General features: G+C 36.1%; 1 protein-coding gene across 5 annotated transcripts in view; it reads left to right on the forward strand.

The window, feature by feature from the left end:
* Positions 1–19,922, forward strand: part of LRP1B (LDL receptor related protein 1B) — a 1,884,722-nt gene that overhangs the window by 1,098,565 nt on the left and 766,235 nt on the right. For all 5 annotated transcript variants that reach the window (XM_084998912.1, XM_084998914.1, XM_021076285.2 and 2 more), the window contains 3 exons: positions 6,916–7,096; positions 13,244–13,463; positions 15,382–15,571. In XM_084998912.1, coding sequence (XP_084855038.1) covers positions 6,916–7,096; positions 13,244–13,463; positions 15,382–15,571 — 591 coding nt within the window. The remainder of the gene's footprint in view (positions 1–6,915; positions 7,097–13,243; positions 13,464–15,381; positions 15,572–19,922) is intronic.

A 19,922-nucleotide genomic window follows, 5' to 3' on the forward strand; every position in this document is an offset into this window, starting at 1 on the left:
GATCTTTCTTCTTTTTCGGGGAAGGCCTGTATTGCTATTAATTTTCCTCTGAGCACTGCTTTTGCAGCGTCCCATAGATTTTGAGTGGTTGTGTCTTCACTATCATTTGTCTTGAGGTTTTTTTTAATTTCCTTCTTTTTTTTTTTTTTTTCTGTCCTTTTGCCTTTTCTTGAGCCGCTCCCATGGCATATGCAGGGTCCCAGGCTAGGGGTCCAATCAGAGCTGTTGCCACTGGCCTATGCCAGAGCCACAGCAACACAGGATCTGAGCCACATCTGCAAACCACACCACAGCTCACAGCAATGCCAGATCCTTTACCCCTGAGAAAGGCCAGGGATTGAACCCTCAACCTCATGGTTCCTAGATGGATTCATTAACCACTGCGCCATGATGGGAACTCCTTAATTTCCTTCTTGATTTCCTCATTGATCCATTGGTTTTTAAGTAGCATGCTGTTTAGTCTCCATGTAGTAGTTCTTTTCTCATTTCTTTTCCTGTGGTTGATTTCTAGTTTCATGCCATTGTTGTCAGAGAAGATCTTGAAATAATTTCAATACTCTTAAATTTGTTCAGGTTAGCTTTGTGCCCCAATATGTGATCAATTCTTGAGAATGTTCTATGTGCACTTGAGAAGAATGTGTTTTCTGCTTTTTTTTGGATGTAATGTCCTGAAAATGTCAATTATGTCTAAATTTTCTATTGTTTCCTTTAGGATCTCTGTTGCTTTATTGGTTTTCTGTCTAGAGGATCTGTCCATTGATGTGAGTGGGGTGTTAAAGTCTCCTACTATGATTATATTCCCATAGATTTCTCCTTTTATGTCTGTTAATATTTGTTGTATGTATCTGGGTGCTCCTATATTTGGGGCATATATGTTGGCGATAGTAACATCCTCTCCTTGGCTGGATCCCTTAATCATTAAATAGTGTCCTTCTTTGTCTTTCTTTATGTCTTTTGTTTTAAAGTCTATTTTGTCTGATATGAGTGTTGCAACTCCTGCTTTCTTGTCTTGTCCATTGGCATGAAATATCTTTTCCCATCCCCTCACTTTCAATATATATGTGTCCTTTGTCCTAAGGTGATTATCTTGTAGACAGCATATTGTATGTCTTTGCTTTTTTGTCCAATCAGCCACTCTGTGTCCTTTGATCAGACCATTCATTCCATTGACATTTAAGGTGATAATTGGTAGATGTTTGTTTATTGACATTTTAAACCTCATTTTCCAGTTGATTCTATGGTTCTCCATTCTTCCTTTCTTTTTTTGTTTGGATAGTCACCAATTATTTTCTGCTTGAGTACCTTTCTTTTCATTTTTTGTGAATGCAATGTTCAGTTTTGATTTGATTTTAACACACTGTTTTTTAAGTGTGTTAACCCCTTCCTATAATTGTGTGTTTTATCCTGATAGTCCTCTAGGTTGAAACACATCATTACCATAATAAAATTTTTAAAAAAAGAAAAAAAAGAATCTATTTCCTTACTTCCATTGCCCACATTTTGTGATTTTGATATATTTTTTATTTTATTTTATTTTAAACATTTTCATGATTAGATCTGTATGCTGACTTATTTAAATGACTGCTCTCTGATTGTGGTTTCCTCCATCATAATCGTAGTTCTTCCTCTACATTTTTTTTAATTTAAAGAAGTCCTTTCAGTATTTCTTTTAGCGTGGGTTTCGTATTGCTGTATCCTTTTAGCTTTTGTTTGTTGGAAAAATTTTTTATTTCTCCTTCTATTTTAAATGATATTCTTGTTGGATAGAGTATTCTAGGTTGCATTTTTTTTTTCCTTTCTGTGCTTTAAATATCTCCTGCCATTCCCTCCTGGTCTGTAGAGTTTGTGTAGAGAAATCAGCTGATAGCTTTATGGGGGTACCCATATAATGTCACTTTGCTTTTCTCTTGCTACCTTTAGAATCCTCTCTTTATCACTAACTTTTGCCATTTTTATTATGATGTGTCTTGGTGTGGGTATATTTGGTTTCAATTTTGGGGGGGGCCTCTGTGCTTCCTGTATCTTGAAATCAGTATCCTTTAGATTTGGAAGTTTCCAGTGATAATTTCTTCAAATATATTTTCAATCCCCTTTTCTTTTTCTTCTCCTTCTGGAATTCCTAGCATGTGTAGATTTTGCCCATTTTATATTATCCCATAGGTCTCTTCTATTGCTTTCGTGTTTTTTTCATTTGGTTTTCTCTCTGCTGTCCTGATTGGGTGATTTCCATTATTCTATCTTTGACATCACTAATTCCTTCTTCTGCATTATTCATTCTGGTTTTTACTGCCCTTAGTTCTGTTTGTATCTCTGCAAATTATTTTTCTAGTTTTTCTTGGCTCCTCCTTATATTTTCTAGTTCCTTTCTGAGGGAGTCTGTGTTACTGTTCATATCTTCTCTTACTTCCTTCAGTATTTTCACTACCTCCCTTTTTAATTCCAAATCTGTCATACTGCAGAGGTCTGTTTCATTGTTGACTGCTTTAGGTGAGTTCTCCTGTTGGTTTAACTGCAAATGGTTTCTAAGCTTCTTCATCTTTCTTGTGTTTTTCTTTTTTTGTGGAGTTGCACTCCCTGTGGCCAGGCAGGGTTTGCCCTGGTGCTGCTGCAGAGTGCTTCCTGAGGGCGGGATGTGTTGGCCAGCCTGCTTTGAGGCAGCAGGGCATTTCTAGAGGATGGGCACGGCTAGCCTGTCACTTCTTGGCAGAGAGTCTTTCCCGAGAGTGGTTGGGGATAGCCGGGTCACTCCAAGGCAAAAGAGCACTTCCTGAGTGCTGACCAGCTTGGTCTGTGGTAGTGGGGCAGTTCCTGAGGGCGGGTGGGGCTAGCAGGCTCACTCCAAGGCAAAGGAGAACTTCTTGAGGGCGGGCAGGACTGGCAGGTGTGCGCTGCAGTGGAGGTACCCTTCCTGTGGCCGGGCAGGGTTTGCCCTGGTGCTCCTGGTCTGCAAAGCTCTTCCCGAGGGTGGACGGTGCTGGCCAGCTTGCTCCGTGGGAGTGGAGTGCTTCCTGAGGGTGGGTGGGCTAGCCAGGTCGCTCAGAGGCAAAGGAGCACTTCCCGAGGATGGGAGAAGGTGGCCGGCTTGCTCTGCAGGAGTGGGGTGCTTCCCAAGGGCAGGCAGGGCTAGCTGGCTCACTCCCAGGCAAAAGAGGACTTTCCAAGGGCAAGCAGTGTGGTGCTAGTGGGCTTGCTCCGCTGGAGTGGGCCACTTCCTGTGTGTGGGCAGGCCTGGCCAGGAAACCTCCGGTGGTGTTTGGCTTCCCATGGGTGGTGGGGCCAGTCCACTGCGATGGCAGGCAGATTCTGGCCGGGCGAACATGGGATGGGGGAGGAGGGATGCACTGGGAAGCTCTTCTCTCTGCTAGCTGGCAGGCAAGCATGCACCTGGGGCGCAAGGGGTATTCTATGGCAGCCCACCCCTCCTACTTTCCTTTCCCCAACACTGGCGCCTTCTCTTTCCTGTGGATCCAGACCTTCTCCCGAGTTCCCTCCATTGTGGCTTTCCATTCCCCAGCCCTTAGCGTATTGCTCTCCCCACCTCAGACGCAATGCTTCCTAGTCCCTTAGGCTGTCTCCACACAGCCAACCCCAGCCCACTCCCAGGCAGTAAGCTCCAGAGTCTAGGTGTTGGTGCCCAGCCCCTTCGGGAGCATCTGACTTTGGTGTCTGGGAGAGTGGTTCAGATGATCTGTGCAGCTCTCACTCCGCTTTTCAGATCTCAGACCAGCTGCTGCGCTTTCCTTGGCATCTGGAGATCCCTCTGACTAGGTGATTCTCCAGGGTATGGGCTCCCTTTCTCCTTCACAGCTCCCTCTCAGGAGCGCCAGTTCTGTCCTGATTCCCCTTCTCTTTTTCATCTTTTCTCTTGTTTTACCCAGTTATGTCAAGAGATTCTTGCCGTTTTTTGGAGTTTTAAGTTCTGCCAGCATTCCGTTGCTATTCTATGCAAGTCGTTTTACGTGTAGATGTGTTTTTTTGTTGTGTTTGTGGGAGAGGGTGAGCATGTCCCCCTATTTTTCTGCCATCTTGCCTCCTTCTCCTAGTCTGCATATCCTATTTCTAATTAAAGTTGGCCACTATTCAAAATGCAAGGAAATAGTACTGAAAATTATTTTAAAAGAGGAAAAAAAAGATTTATCTCTATCAAAAGATCCAAAATATATATGCATTTTTCACTATGCTAAGTATTTTCCATGCAGTAATTAATTTACTGCTTATGATCATCCCACAGGATAGATGCTATTACTATTATCACTTTCAAAATAGAGAAATTTAGGATCAGAGTGGTTTACTTGCTTACCCAGGTGTAAGAAAGAAAATTTCAATCCGGATAATACTGCAACTTCTTCATATGAGGAAAAAAAAAAAGGCTTAAACCAGATGCCAGAAGGAGACATTTTGAAAATGCGAAAGATATTAAGGAAAGGAGATCCCAGAGTGGAGTAGATTTCAAATGTATACAATTTTTGAAAATCAACTTAAAATGACAAAAACAGCTGCAGACCGTCAGAAAAAAGAAAAGAGTTAAGAGCTGCTCAGTTTCCATTATGCCATAGCAGGAAAGTGCTCAGTAAAATTAAGTGTCAGTAAAGTAAAGACAAAATTAAACTTTTTTCCTAAACATAGGAACAATTAACCTGTGAAAATTACTCATATTGGTTGGTAATGAAGCAGATAGTTTCGTGAAATTGAGAACATATCTGATTCACTGTAATGAGATTTTCAGTTAGATAAAATTACACCTTGTATTAGTCATCCTGAGTTAGGGTACCTACTGATTAGTGGAAAGGGTCATGAAAGAAAATTGTATTTTTTCCAAGGCCAGAGGGTCAGGATTAAAGAATATGATAATAGTCAATATTTATGACATCTGCATGTGAGGGAATGTCATAGATTCCCAGTAATATATGAATGTTCATCTCTGTCTCTGCTGTACTACTGCCTGTTGTTTTGCTCAGTAAGTGTCAATTCTCTGCCTCACACTCGGGAAGAAAAGAGAGAAAGGCCTCCCTGGGTTTGAAATCAGAGGAGTTCACAGTAATTTTTCATGGGGGCATGGAACTATATTTACAACATTGTATAAAGACTGGAAGGTTTATAATATGGCAAAAAGTGAGGAAGATTCAGCATAGGATCAGTGCAGGTAAAAAAAATTCCTACATTGGGGATCATCTGAGTTGGATTTTATCCAAATTCTATCACTTCTTGTGTGATTATGGACCATAAACCTTCATTTTTAAGTGTTAGTTTACCCTTCTGCAAAGGTTTGAATTAGGTGAGCTCATAAGATTATATATTTATAGTATATTTTCCATTACTGCCTTTATATTAAAAGAGCCTGTAATGTGTTCTTTGAAAAAATAATTATAGAACCTACAGAAATATTAGTGTTTCTTTGAGATTCACTTTTCATGCAGTTTGACAATGAAAGCCTATTCTGGGCTTTCAAAGGTGTGTCTTTGCTGGACCTGCTCATCTCTTGGCAAAGGACCTTCATATTATTTTTGTTATTCATATTACATATACATGTTGAACATGCCTACTGTTTTATAATTACTCAATGAATTTTATTACATTTATAGTTGTACAATGATCATCACAACTCAATTTTATAGCATTTTCATCCCCAACCCCGAGCCTATCCCCCTACGTGCCAACCTCTCTCTTTTGGAAACCATAAGTTTTTCAAAGTCTGTGACTCAGTATCTGTTATGCAAAGAAGTTCATTGTGTCCTTTTGCCTCTTTTTAGATTCCACAGGTAAGTGATTTTTGATGTTGGTGTTTCAGTAACATCACTTAGCATGATGATTTCTAGGTCCATCCATGTTGCTGCAAATGCCATTATTTCTTTCCTTTTAATGGCTGAGTAATATTCCATTGTGTATATGTACCACATCTTCTTTATCTCTTCTTCTGTCTATGGATATTTAAGTTGTTTCCATGTCTTGGCTATTGTATTTAGTGCTGCAATGAATATCGGAGTACATGTATCTTTTGAGTCATGGTTTTCTCTGGATAGATGCTCAGGAGTGGGATTGCTGGATCAAATGGTAATTCTATTTTTAGTTTTCTGAGGCATCTCCATACTGTTTTCCACAGGGGTTGAGCCAATTTGCATTCCCACCAACAGTGTAATAGGGTTCCCTTTTCACCACACCCTCTCCAGCACTTATTGTTTGTAGACTTTTTGATGATGGCCATTCTGGTCAGTGTAATGTGGTCCCTCAGAGTGGTTTTGATTTGCATTTCTCCAATAATGGGTGATGTTGAACATCTCTTCATGTGTGTTTTGGCCATCTGTATGTCTTCCTTGGAGAACTCTCTGTTTGAACATGCCTAATTTTTGAACATATTGCTTGATCATGTTATTTGATTTTCTTTTAAAAAGTCTATGAAACTGTATTTTTGTTGTGAGAACTTATCTTTCATCCATTTTTTTTCTCTCATCAATTAAACTTTTCTGTTCTCTGCAGATCATCATTCCAATTAAAATATCTCAAGAGAGCAGAGTTCCTGCTGTGTCATATTAAGTTAAGAATCTGACAGCAGTAGGTCCCGTCACTTCAGAGATACGGGTTCAATCCCAAATACAGTGGGTTAGAGACCAGGGTTGCTACATCTGTGGAGTATGTTGCAGATACAGCTCAGATTCAGTCCCTAGCTTGGAAAATTCCGTATATCAAGGGTGTGGCCATAAGAAAATTAAAGAAAAAAAATCTCAGGAGGGCCTGTCATTCTCATAAAATGGCATTCTGTACAAAAGAGAAAATATTCTTTTGAATGATATTTGCAAAAATCGCACTATAAAAATACATGGAGAAGAATGTATTTCTTTTAAAATTAAATTTTTATTAAGTAGAACATAAGCAGTGGACATTAAAACATGTTTCTTTCTTATTTTTTTCATTTTACAGATCTGGATAATGTGGAGGGCATTGCTGTGGACTGGATTGGAAATAACCTTTACTGGACAAATGATGGCCATCGGAAGACTATTAATGTGGCCAGGCTGGAAAAAGCTTCGCAGAGTCGGAAGACTCTTTTAGAGGGAGAAATGTCCCATCCCAGAGGGATTGTAGTGGATCCTATTAATGGGTATGCAATATTTGATTAGCCTTATATAAAGAAAATGATGTCAAATCAATTTGATTTTTACACATTTAGTAGTGGTAAGTTTTATTTAAAACTGTATGCAAATATACATGAATGGTCTGATTGGGAAAAATTACTCATGTAATAATTTCCTCTCCTAGAGAATGTGTTAACTAAACATTGAACTGAAATAGATTATTTATATAAAGAATGGTTTTGGTTTTTTTTTTTTGTCTTTTTTGCCATTTCTTGGGCCGCTCCCGCGGCATATGGAGGTTCCCAGGCTAGGGATCTAATCGGAGCTGTAGCCGCCAGCCTACGCCAGAGCCACAGCAACGCGGGATCCGAGCCGCGTCTGTAACCTACACCACAGCTCAGGGCAACGCCAGATCATTAACCCACTGAGCAAGGGCAGGGATCGAATCCGAAACCTCCTGGTTCTTAGTCGGATTCGTTAACCCCTGAACCACGACGGGAACTCCTATTTTCTTGATTTATTCAGACAAGCACTATAATTCTCCATTTTAGACAGCATGACACTAAGATAAATAATCAGTTCAACCAGCAAGTCAATCAATTATTTTTTTAAATTAAAGGCTATTGAAATTTAATGCATTAAAAAAATAGAAAGTTTTTTGTTGTAAATTTAATATGAGCCAGGCACTTTATTGAATAGGTTACTATGCTCTATTCTTTGATCCCTGCAATAATCCTTTGAATTAGTTGTTATTCTCAATATTATTTTACAAAGAAATTGGTAATGAATCTGCAAAAAAAAAAATTGAATATAGAGATTGGATATTTAAACCTAAGCAACCTGCCTTTAAGACTTTACTCAGAGTCATTATACTCTGCTGCTTTTTATTAGTCTAGGTTGATATTCATATAATTTTAGACATGACCAAATTTTTCATATAGTGGTATCATTTTATATAGCCTGTAATACTTGTTTTAGGATGCATTATTTTGTACATTTCACAGGAAAGATGTAATTTCTAGAGACCAAGTGATAGAGTAAAACAAATAGGTTGACATGAAAGAGACTAACAGAAACCTATTTAAATATGTTTGCTGAAAGGCCTCTTTAAGGAGGCATCATTTAAGCTGAAACTTAATTGCAGAGAAGAAACTAGACATGAAAATTGAGGGAATTAGTTCATATCAAGAAAATGGTACAACTGAAATTCTTAAATTGATCTTAAGTTGATCAAAAGCTTGACTGTAAGAAGAACTGAAATGAAAGTAGTGGGGCTGGATCATAGGTGGCAAGTGGAAAAGTGACTGAAGATGCACCTGGAAAGAAAAACAGGGCCTTGCCCACCATCATGAGAGCTTTGAACTTTGTCTTCAGTGTATTTGTAAAATAGGGAATTGATATAATCAGATTTAGATTTTAAAAAAATCTAATTTTACTAATCCGCAGAGAATGAAATGTAAAACAGTAGAAGTAAAATTGTCCAAATAATTGTTTGACCCTAATATTTTTTTCCATAAAACAAGAAACTTTAGTTTGGAAAACTCCATTTAAAATAACACAACTATAAGTGAAACATTTTTAGGAAAAAAAAAAAAAACACTGATTTAGTTACTTTTTTTTTACTATCATAATACCTTTTTGCAGTTGTACATATGAAATCATCATATTTTCTCTGCCATAATAGCCTATTAACAAAAATGACTCTCCTCAGAGCTATGCTTTCATCAAAAGCTTCATAACCAATTACAGAATCAGTAAGGGATTTATTCATTATTTATTTATTAAAGTATATTATTGAATAACTACCATATACATTAATAGAAATTAGTAAGCCAGTAGTTGTCTTTAAGGAGTTTATAATGTGTGCTTGGTACACACACACACACACACACACACACACACACACACACAAATAGTGAAATATGTATTCTTCATTGAGGTTTTTATTTCAGAATAGCTTAGAGGATGAATAGGATTTCCAAATGAATAGGGCACCAGGGGCTTGGAGTGTGCAGTCATATGGTTAATCGCTTATGTACTCATGAGGGGCTGTATAAGTAATTGTTTAGAGGCAGGGAAGTTAGTGGCAGTTTTGAGGTGAGATGCATTCATTAAGGCTACAGAAGGAATGTACAAAGGAACATAGCAGGAGGTGAGACTAGAAATAGACCGAAATCTTCAATGTGGGAATTAAAAGTTTTGATTTCTTTTGCTGATAACAGAGTAATTCGAAGATTTTGAAAATAAAAATCACATTTTCAATTCATGTTTTAGAAAGACAAGTGAAAGTAATATGGCAGCTCTATGAGAAACAGCCCACTGGGAGTTCCCTTTGAAAAGGAGTGAAAGACATTCAGTAGCATTTGTAATAGGAACAGAAAAGAGGGAATTGAGAAGGAAATGGTAAAGAATAGGATTGGCAGGCCTCAAAGGTGGTTGAAATGGGGGTAAACCTGGAGGAGGAATCAGTTATGATTGTCCCTCAAGGTGATAGCTACAGATAAACCCCTCCTTTCTAGTAATTTCACACTTTACAATTTATGTCAATAACTTAGAAACCTGCATCTCCAGTTCTGATTTCTCAAAATATTATCTACAGGAAAAGATGGGTCAAAGCTGAACGCATATTTCCCTCCAAACAGGATTTTCTGTCTCCCTATCTCAAGAGCATCATATCCTCTAGGTAGATACGATGTCATCAAATAAGGCACATTTCGAAACAGAAAAATTTATTTTACTTCCATGGCAGAAGATCTTAAGGATTTAAAAATTTCTAGGATTGACCATCAGATAATACAATTTAAATTGGGGATATAATTAATATTAAGAAAGCCAAGCTTTGTGCCACAGATTACAAACATGAATAAGAAATAATATCTGCCCATAAATATTTTAATTTTTAAAAGGAATTATCAGAAATGCAACACCATTAAATTCAATATATGGTGTAAATGCAATAAATTGTATAAAATAATTAACAAATGTCATTATTTGTGACTAACAGAAGAAATAGAAGAAAGAGATAATTTTGGCAGAAAGGCTAGGGTTAGACTTCATCAAGAAATTGTACTTGGACAGGCTTTGAAAAATAGAGGTACGATTTTTCTTGTCACAGTGGAAGGTCAGTTTAACCTAATTTTATTTTATTTTTTGTCTTTTTTAGGACTGCACCAGTGACTGACGGAGGTTTCCAGGCTAGGGGTTAAATCAGAGCTATAGCTGATGGCCTATGCCACAGCCACAGCAGTGCAGGATCCAAGCCGGGTCTATGACATACACCATAGCTCATAGAAACACCAGATCCTTAACCCACTGAGCAGTGCCAGGGATCAAACCTGAGTCTTCATGGATGCTAGTCAGATTTGTTTCTGCTGAGCCATGATGGGAACTACAAGCTTAACGTAATTTTTATTTGATGAATACCCCAAATTCCACCTATAAAAATATCTATGTGGAGTTCCCACTGTGGCACAGTGGGACAGATGGCATCTCTGCAGCGCCAGGGTGCAGATTCGATCCCTGCCTGGCACAGTGGGTTAAAGGATCCAGCGTTGCTGCAGCTGAGGCGTAGGTCACAAATGCAGCTCAAATCCAATTCCTGGCCTGCAACTCCACATGCCATGCCCCAGGGCGGTCAAAAAGAAAAAAAAAGTTAGTTCTTGCTTATTTTATGTGTTCACATGTTCTACTTTGTGAATTCATGAATCATCATACTTGATAATGATTATAAAGCTTTCACAGTGTAAATGTTAATTAGACAGGTAGATGATGACTATATATCTAGTCTCTGTCAGATTGATATCACTTATTAATTTTTATTTATTTTTTTCTATTGTCTTTTTTCTCTACTGTACAGCATGGTGACCCAGTTATACATACATGTGTACATTCTTTTTTCTCACATTATCATGCTCCATAAGTGATTAGACATAGTTCCCAGTGCTACACAGCAGGATCTCATTGCTAATCCATTCAAGGCACTTGTCTGTATCTGTTAACCCCAAGCTCCCAATCCATCCCACTCCCTCCCGCTCCCCTTTGGCAACCACAAGCCTGCTCTCCAAGTCCATGATTTTCTTTTCTGTGGACAAGTTCATTTGTGCCATATAGTATATTAGATTCCAGATATAAGTGATATCAAGTGGGAATGTAAGCTGATACAACCGCAATGGAGGACGGTACGGAGGTACCTTAGAAAACTATACATGGAACTACCATATGACCCAGCAGTCCCACTCATAGGCATATATCTAGACAAAACTTTCCTTAAAAAAGACACATGCATCCACATGTTCATCGCAGCACTATTCACAATACCCAAGACATGGAAACAACCCAAATGTCTATTGAGAGATGATTGGATTAGGGAGATGTGGTATATGTACACAATGGAATACTAGTTAGCCATAAAAAAGAACAAAATTATGCCATTTGCAGCAACATGGATGGAACTAGACTCTCATCCTGAGTGAAGTACGTCAGAAAGAGAAAGACGTCACTTATTTTAAATGTGTCTTTCTTATGTTTTGTTCAACTGAAAATAACCTCAGGTAATGGGTCAGATCACAAAAACTCTTTCTTCAAATAGCAGTACAATATAAAATGTGTTTAGAATATCCAGAACTTTCTCATGTGTGTATATATGTTTCCATGCACATGTGTAATTGGGTTAGAGGGTCACAGAAAGTAAAAGAATGTTACTATTATCAAAAAGAAAAACTATAGGGAAAGGTAATTGCCATTTAACAAGTCATAAATTAGCAACAATAAAATTGCATTGATTCACTATGTTTAAGATTTCAGGAAAGTTATCGGTAGAGATGAAAAACTTGTGTATTTCTCTTAAATGGTTGATTTACATAGTTGAAGTCAAGTAGTTTTACCTAACTAGCACAGGATTAGAGCAAATGGAATGGATCTTCTGTTTACTCCTAATTCGTCCCAGTAATAAAACCACTTGAAGAACAGGCATGGTACAAAATATGCATATTGCCATGTTTATTTCTAGGATTATAATACATTTTAACATACTAAAATTCACCAATCTAAACATACCAAGTCTAAAAAAGGCAAATCAACATAATTGTAAACTGTTAAGAGAATTTAAAAAGAGCTTAATTGGCATAAAAGAATAGATGGTGTGTTACTTCCTCAGTTGTCCTAAATCTGCCTGTTTAAATCACAGTAGGATTTTTAGTCATGGATACAGATTTGTCCCACATTACTTCAGAAATTCTTTAGGGTCCATAGCATGTGGAGGCAGTGGATCTAATAAGGGCAGTTCCAGAGTTAACGGCTTAAAAAAGCTTTGAAGCTTTATAAAGTTGTATTTGAGGTGACTGAATTAAAGCCTACACTTTAATTAGTAACTCAGGAACTTTCACATGACCCCAAAACAACACATGTGGAGGGTTTTAACCTTATTCATGAGGGAATTGGAACATTAGCTCCAAGCCCCTTCTCCCACTGTTAAAGCTTACACAAAAGATTTGTTTTTTAAAGCTAGATGCTTTTGTTTGAGATAGAAGTTAAAGCTCAGAATCTCAAGGTCAGTCAACCTGCTGTTATTAAACTTATGTGCAGCTCAATCATCTTCTGTGGGTTTTGGGGTAATAATAAGCAGCAATAAAGCATAGATAATTTGCATCAGGAAGACAGATTAGACCTGACCAAACAAACCCAGTATGACTGTGCCCTTTAGAACAAAGACAATGCAATTGCCTGCCTAAAAAAATAATAAGTCATCTGAGATTAAATAAAGGCTGGAGTAGATCATTAACTGTGCCGTGATTCTCATGCCAGTCAATCTGCTTTTTAATTACATAATTGATTGTATGTTTTATAAAGTGGAAATTTAAAAATAGTAATGCCTTAAGAACCAACACCAAAGAAAATCAAGATTTGGCACTTGCTCTTATTTAATTAATGAATGAGGCCAGTAGGTATGGTGGTCGTGGGTTTTCTGATATGTGCCTAAATGGACTGGCTCCACTGAACAAATCTTTATTTCCCTAGTACTTCATAGCTATCTCCTTTCTTAGACGGATGAGTGTTTAGATAGGAGAACAAATCAGAGCATTAATTACATTTTATGGAGGTGCTAGATCTGAGGAAGCATCCCTCTGTACAGTAGCTGGTTGAAATAACACATACTCTTCTTTGTCATGTCCTAGATGGATGTATTGGACAGACTGGGAGGAAGATGAAATAGATGACAGCGTGGGAAGGATCGAGAAGGCCTGGATGGATGGCTTCAATCGGCAGATTTTTGTGACTTCAAAGATGCTGTGGCCAAACGGTTTAACTCTGGACTTTCACACCCGCACATTATACTGGTGTGATGCCTATTACGATCATATTGAAAAAGTGTTTTTGAATGGAACTCACAGGAAGGTAAAAGACAAATGCTGTTTTTTGTTTTTTGTTTTTTTTTTCTAACCCATAGGCTTCTTTCACAGAGCCTTGTTGTGTTGTGTTAAAAATACTTTCAAGTTTATTTTTACCCCTCTGAGATGGCTGCCAGTAGTCTCTGTGGGGTGGCCGAAGGAGGCTGAGCATTAAGCGGTGCAGCTGGCACTCGCTTCCGGGACACTGGGCCGGCTTGCTGTGGCATGTCAGGATTTGTGGGATTTTTAAAAGAAGCTTTCAGTATACCAGAGCTGTCTTAAAATGCAGTTTTTCTACATTATCAGTGAGTTGAGTCTGACAAAGCAACTCAATTCTATTCAAATATCTTTAATATTTGCAGCTGATATTTAACCTATGTAGTATGACAAAGTTATTACAATTAATTTATGTGAATAAAAACTTCATGACATTGGAATTGAACTGCAAGAATGAAGAGAACTTCAAGCTTATTGGCCTGCATATACATCAACACACCCTTGCCTCTTTTGGTAAAATCATTGGAGAACAATTTTGAAAGTCTTGGGTGAAATTGAGGATGCAGTGGACTGTGTGACAGAGATGGGGTTGGCAAAATATCACCTCTATATTCTGTCTTATAATCATCTAGGTACATATAAGATTGTGAACTAGCTTCAACTGTTTAGTTAAGTAATAGAAAAATGGAATATTAAAAATTACCAAAATACTTCCTTTGACAATACATTCCTTCTGTTTTAGAAAGGAGGTTTGAACAGCTGGCCAAGCCTATTTATCAAGGATTATTTTTAAGAAATAAATAGTCTACTAATAGTTAAGATTATTTCAATAATTGGTTATCTCTAATAGGGCTTTAAATGTCTTTCCTCAAATAAATTGATTTGCATTAACCTAATGTCACGTACCTAAGAGGTGTTAAATAAATATTTATGATTCCTTTCAAGATGTTGATATATACACAATATACATAGCATTTTATTAGCCAGCATATTTTAGCCTACATGGAGGTAAGAAAATAAGAATTAGGCTTAAGTATTCATCATATTAAAATTGGGTATGAAGAGGTCAGATAAAAGGAACAAAATGTTAATTTCTAAACCTACATTATTTGGATAAATTCCTCAATTCTCCAACATTAGATGACTTGAGTACAAAATGCCTTTTCATATTACATATGATTTCATATTATAAACTGTGAAAGATGAAAAAGTATTACTATTATGGAGGTATTATTCTTATTCTCTTCTACAATTCTACAAGCAAAAGATTACTATAAGATTGTTCCACTTAAACAACTACAAAATAAACTGGAATGTAAAGAATATTTACAGGATATTCAGAATATAGGCAGAATTGAAATTAACTAGGAGCCTTGTTTATCCGCATACTACTAATGAACGTTTCTGTATTCAAAATTAAAATTTTAGACCTTCCTCCCTGTCATCTCTGAGATATCTTCAATTTGCATTAACCCAATTGAATAGGAGAATCCCTCTCACTCCCATTGTTGTAAGACTGTGTTATATTGCTTGGCTTTGGATGGTCAATAATATTGCAATATCCATAATGACATTAATTATGCAGATGAGTTTCTGTCCCAGAATATGATACTGAATAGCACGAAGAAAAGAGACAGGAAAGAGTATCAGTCATCTTAACGTTTGCTTTTCTTGACCATATACATAATGCAATCTCTGAGATAATTTAAATGGATGAAATATAAATGGTCTCTGAAATAACATGCCCTAAAAACATAACAAAATATGCTCACATTGTGAAATGCATTTCTCAAATATACTGAAAGAAAACAGAAGTTATTAGTTAGATCACTATCTCTTCTACTTATTTGAAGATCATCTTCTGCAAACATTTAGTTATGTTTCTAAACGTCAATTCTGATTTTTCACAATGTGTTTATATTTTACAGATTGTTTACAGTGGGAAAGAGCTGAACCATCCTTTTGGACTGTCGCATCATGGGAATTATGTGTTCTGGACTGATTATATGAATGGTTCCATTTTTCAACTAGATTTGATAACGAATGAGGTGACATTACTGAGGCGTGAAAGACCACCCCTGTTTGGGCTTCAGATTTATGATCCACGAAAGCAACAAGGTATTAAAAAACAGATAAAATTGCTTCTGAGTTTCACATATAATAATACTTCACAAGAGTTGCATAAAGGCTTTGTTTTGACAGTGTGGCTGAAGTTTTATGATAAAAGGTGTCTAGGCATGCCAAAGTCAATCAAATCTTAGACATTTTACCATAAAATTCTTTATTTATTGTTCAAAATATCCTAAATGAGTGACTCTGGGAATTCCATTTGGGTGAAGTTCAAGATTTTCTTCAAATACTTCCTTTTTCATGTCATCTTCACTGAAAAAGGCTGTTATTTAAAGTAAACAATTCTCTTAATGTTATCAGAGTCAGTATCATGAGCAGTAGAAGAACTTTCAGTGTGGAAAAAAATTATAGGAAAATATCAAAAAATACTTTATACAAGGAAATGTTACTTCTTAGAGTAACTCAGTATTGTCTGATTAATTTCATGTACATTTAAGGAACATTTTATTTTTTTAGATGTTATGAAAGTGAAATAAGGTACCATGATATTCATGTCTTATTAAAGTCAGATAATATTCTCATATGATTTAGCTACATGAGTTATTAATATTTATTAGGCCATCTGAAAATAACATAACTCAGAATTTAGGTAATAAACAAAAAGCAGTTTAGTAAATTATGTGGCAGACTTTTTGTTATGAATCTCAATAGTCACTGTTCCTTTCTTGAAATGTAGATATTTTTGTGAATATGTAATGAACATTCATTTCAATAAATTCAGGCATAAAAAAATTTCCTGAGATTTTCAATGTGGGTATGTTGTCAATAGGAAGTTATCTAGCAATAGAAGTTTGTTGAAGATATTTTAGCTTTATCGGAGATTTTGAAAGCTAAATTTCTCATTCATGGGCTTCACTTTTTTCTAGTGTATTAAAATTGCTTCATTGGACTGTAAATGCAATTTTATAAAATAATTGAAGTACCATAAAGTGAGAACTTTCAATAGCTAACAAAAAGATAAAATTATCTTTAAAAATTAAAATGAAATTATTTGAGATGGTTTAAGCCATAGTCGTAGACAAGAAATGAAGAATAGAGACAATTGCCTGGGTAGATCACATGCTAATAATTTCTATTACATTCATATCAACTGTTCACCCTGTCCCAGTTGTAGTTCCTCTACACTGAACTGGAAGAGGAAGAACCCTCCTTACTTCCTTAAGTGTCTCATTTTCAATATTATTGTCCCCTCTAATTTTACAAACATTAGTCTTTTTGGATTTCACTACATCAACCAGTACAAAATCCTATTGCCCATTTCCATTTTCTTTAGAAACTGTTCATCTTGAATACTACTGCTGAACTCCCCCCTGCCAAATTCAATGACATTTTCACAATCTTCATTTTCTTTAAAATTCTAGTTGCTTTAGAGAATTGACCAATTAAATGCAACACACAAGTGGGAAATGCCATGACTTAACTGTAAAATAGATGTGCTTAGATACAAGTCCTGACACTTTCTCCTTCTAAAAATTGGCACACATCATGAAAGATTTGACAGAGATAAATGTTTTCTTTATAAAAATCCTATAAGGATTAGATAACTATTTGTTATAGTTATCTAAGAGTAAGACTTAGACTAATGCCTGGCTCACAAGTTACATTAAGTAATTTACCCTTACCATTTGTTAATCAGGATCCATGTATTTTTAAGTTTCGTTCTATATAAACATTTAAAATAAATATTTAAAGCAGTAATGTCTCACAATCATAACAACAAAGTACATGCCTCTGATAGGAATATGGAGAATGTATTCCAATATTCATGAGGAATGTATCTGGTATTTCAAACAGTGCCATTGACATAATTGTCCAGTGCTATTCCTTGGCTAGACAATGTTTTATAAAAACTGGCTTCTTAAAAATTTTAATTAAAGGGACATTAAAAAATGGAAACTTAACCCTGATTGCTAAACTTTTCGTTCAACTTTTATTGTGTAAACCACTGTGTTCTGTCTTATTGAAATAATATATTCAGCCAAATTGGTTGATTATTTTTTAACTTAGGTGAAATAATCAATTAGTTTGAGTTTCCTACCCAATCTTCACTTGGCTAAGCATTGACTGGTATTTAACTGGATCTTCTGAACTGACAGTGTAATATGGAAAGGATGCCTGGTCAATATCATTTTTAGTCAATAGACAATGAAATGGGATAATCTACTCAAGGTCTAAATTTTTAGTACCTGTACTACACTGATTAAAGTAGCTAGAGTATGAAGGAAAATGTCTCAGATGTTCCAATGCAGACATGTTATCTTATCACGTTCCAGTTTTCCCTCAGTGGTGTTTCTTTTTGAATCTTTTGAACATTAGATATTAATAAATATTTAGAAACATATAATCGGTGGCATCTAAATTTTGGTTATATACTGTCCTGTTAGACTTTTTCTGAGGATAAGATAGTTGTAATTGAATGGAAAACTGGAGCCCTATGAGTACTAATTCTTCATGGAATAGAGTAAGTTAGTCTTTTTTTTTTTTTTTTTGTCTTTTTCTAAGGCTTCACCCGCAGCATATGGAGGTTCTCATGGAGGTTTCCAGACTAGGGGTCTAATTGGAGCTGTAGCTGCCGGCCTATGCCGGAGCCACAGCAATGCTGGATCCCAGCTGTGTCTGCAACCTACACCAACCACAGCGCTCAACAACACCTGATTGTTAACCTGCTGAGCAGGGCCAGGGAGCGAACCCACAACCTCATAGTTCCTAGTCGGATTCATTAACCACTGAGCCACGACGGGAACCCCCAAGTAAATTAGTCTTATATAGCCTTGTATTTTCCTTCTCTCTCTCTCTCTCTCTCTCTCTCTCTCTCTCTCAGAGGCTATAGTATACAATTGTATTTGCATATATAAACAGTATCATTTATATATAGTATACGTATATATGTCGGTAAGTACATATACGTATGAATACGTAGATAATAGTTAATATCACAGATACACACACACAGAGACACACACACAGGAACATCATGAAAAATGTTTAGGAATGCTACTAATTTAACATTTAAACTCTTTTAGAATTAGTGTCAGAAATCAGTGAGCTAATTTGATTTCTCCAGATCAGGAAAGACTCTTAGCAAATTATTCAGTTATATGCCAACTAATTTCAGGAAGATATATATATATAACCATAGTAAACAGAAAACTGCCTTTAGGAATAAATTCCAAAGTAAATTAGGGTCAAATAGTTTTTGGTATGCTACTGTACTGTTGTTCCGATTTAACTGATAAACTTGCTTTCTTTTTTATTTACATTTGTTATCTGAAACAATTTTGTAACCCTCTCCTGAAATACCTCATAAATTTTATTTTGTATCCAATTAAACTTTTTTTAAATATAAAAAGCCTCTTGATTACCTTGATAGCACCCAAGATTCAGAGATATTAGGTTACAAGCACTAGTATAACAGATACACCTTTAAATAATACATCTTTAAATAATCTACCTTGAAATGCAAAGTGTGCAGTGTGTGTGTGTATATATGTGTGTATATATATATATATATTCTTATTCACATACAAACAAGAAATTCAAAGTGTACAGAGTGTATATATATATATATATATATACACACATATATATTTTCATATTCACATACAAACAAGAAAACCCCGTTTATCTTATTAAAACAGACATATCTATCCACATACACAAGTACTTTTTGCCTACACACACAGATGACTGTCATTCAACTTGCTAACCAGAAGTTTCATTCATTCATTCATCACTTCAACTAATGTTTATCAAACATATAGAAACTATAAGGGGCAGAATAATTCTACTTCTCCAATATACATAAAACAGGAGGGAAAAAGCTAATGCTTTTGGCCCAGACAAACCCTATCTTTAACTTAATTTTCTGACCTGGAGTTCCTACTGTGGCACAAAGGATCAGCGATGTCTCTGGAGCATTGGGACACAGCTTCAATCCCTGGCTCAGCACAGTGGATTAAGGATCCTGTGTTGCTGCAGCAGTGGCTTGGATCTAATCCCTGTCCCAGGAACTGTACATGCCATGGAGTGGCCAAAACAGAAAAAAAATGCCTCATTTGATTTCCTTGCATATTTCATTTTTTAAAAAATATCTACTTCCAAAGTAAATTAGAGTTTTATTTTGTTGTTTTCTGTGTGTTGTTTTCTGTCCCTTCTTGATCTAATTTTTATTTTGTCATATATATGTAAGTTCAAGAGCATAAATTTTAGATTAAGAAAAATTCATGTTTCTATTTATTTAGAAATGATATAAGTATTAGTACTCTGACCTAGAAATAAATAATAACTCTTCTTCTAAATCCTTATTTTTATAAGGATTATTTCTTATTTCTAAATATTA

Source organism: Sus scrofa, chromosome 15 (assembly GCF_054392235.1).
Source record: "Sus scrofa isolate SSC_HxYL_T2T_F1_AM1 chromosome 15, Sscrofa_HxYL_maternal_Yorkshire_Landrace_v2.0, whole genome shotgun sequence".
Classification (NCBI taxonomy): domain Eukaryota; kingdom Metazoa; phylum Chordata; class Mammalia; order Artiodactyla; family Suidae; genus Sus; species Sus scrofa.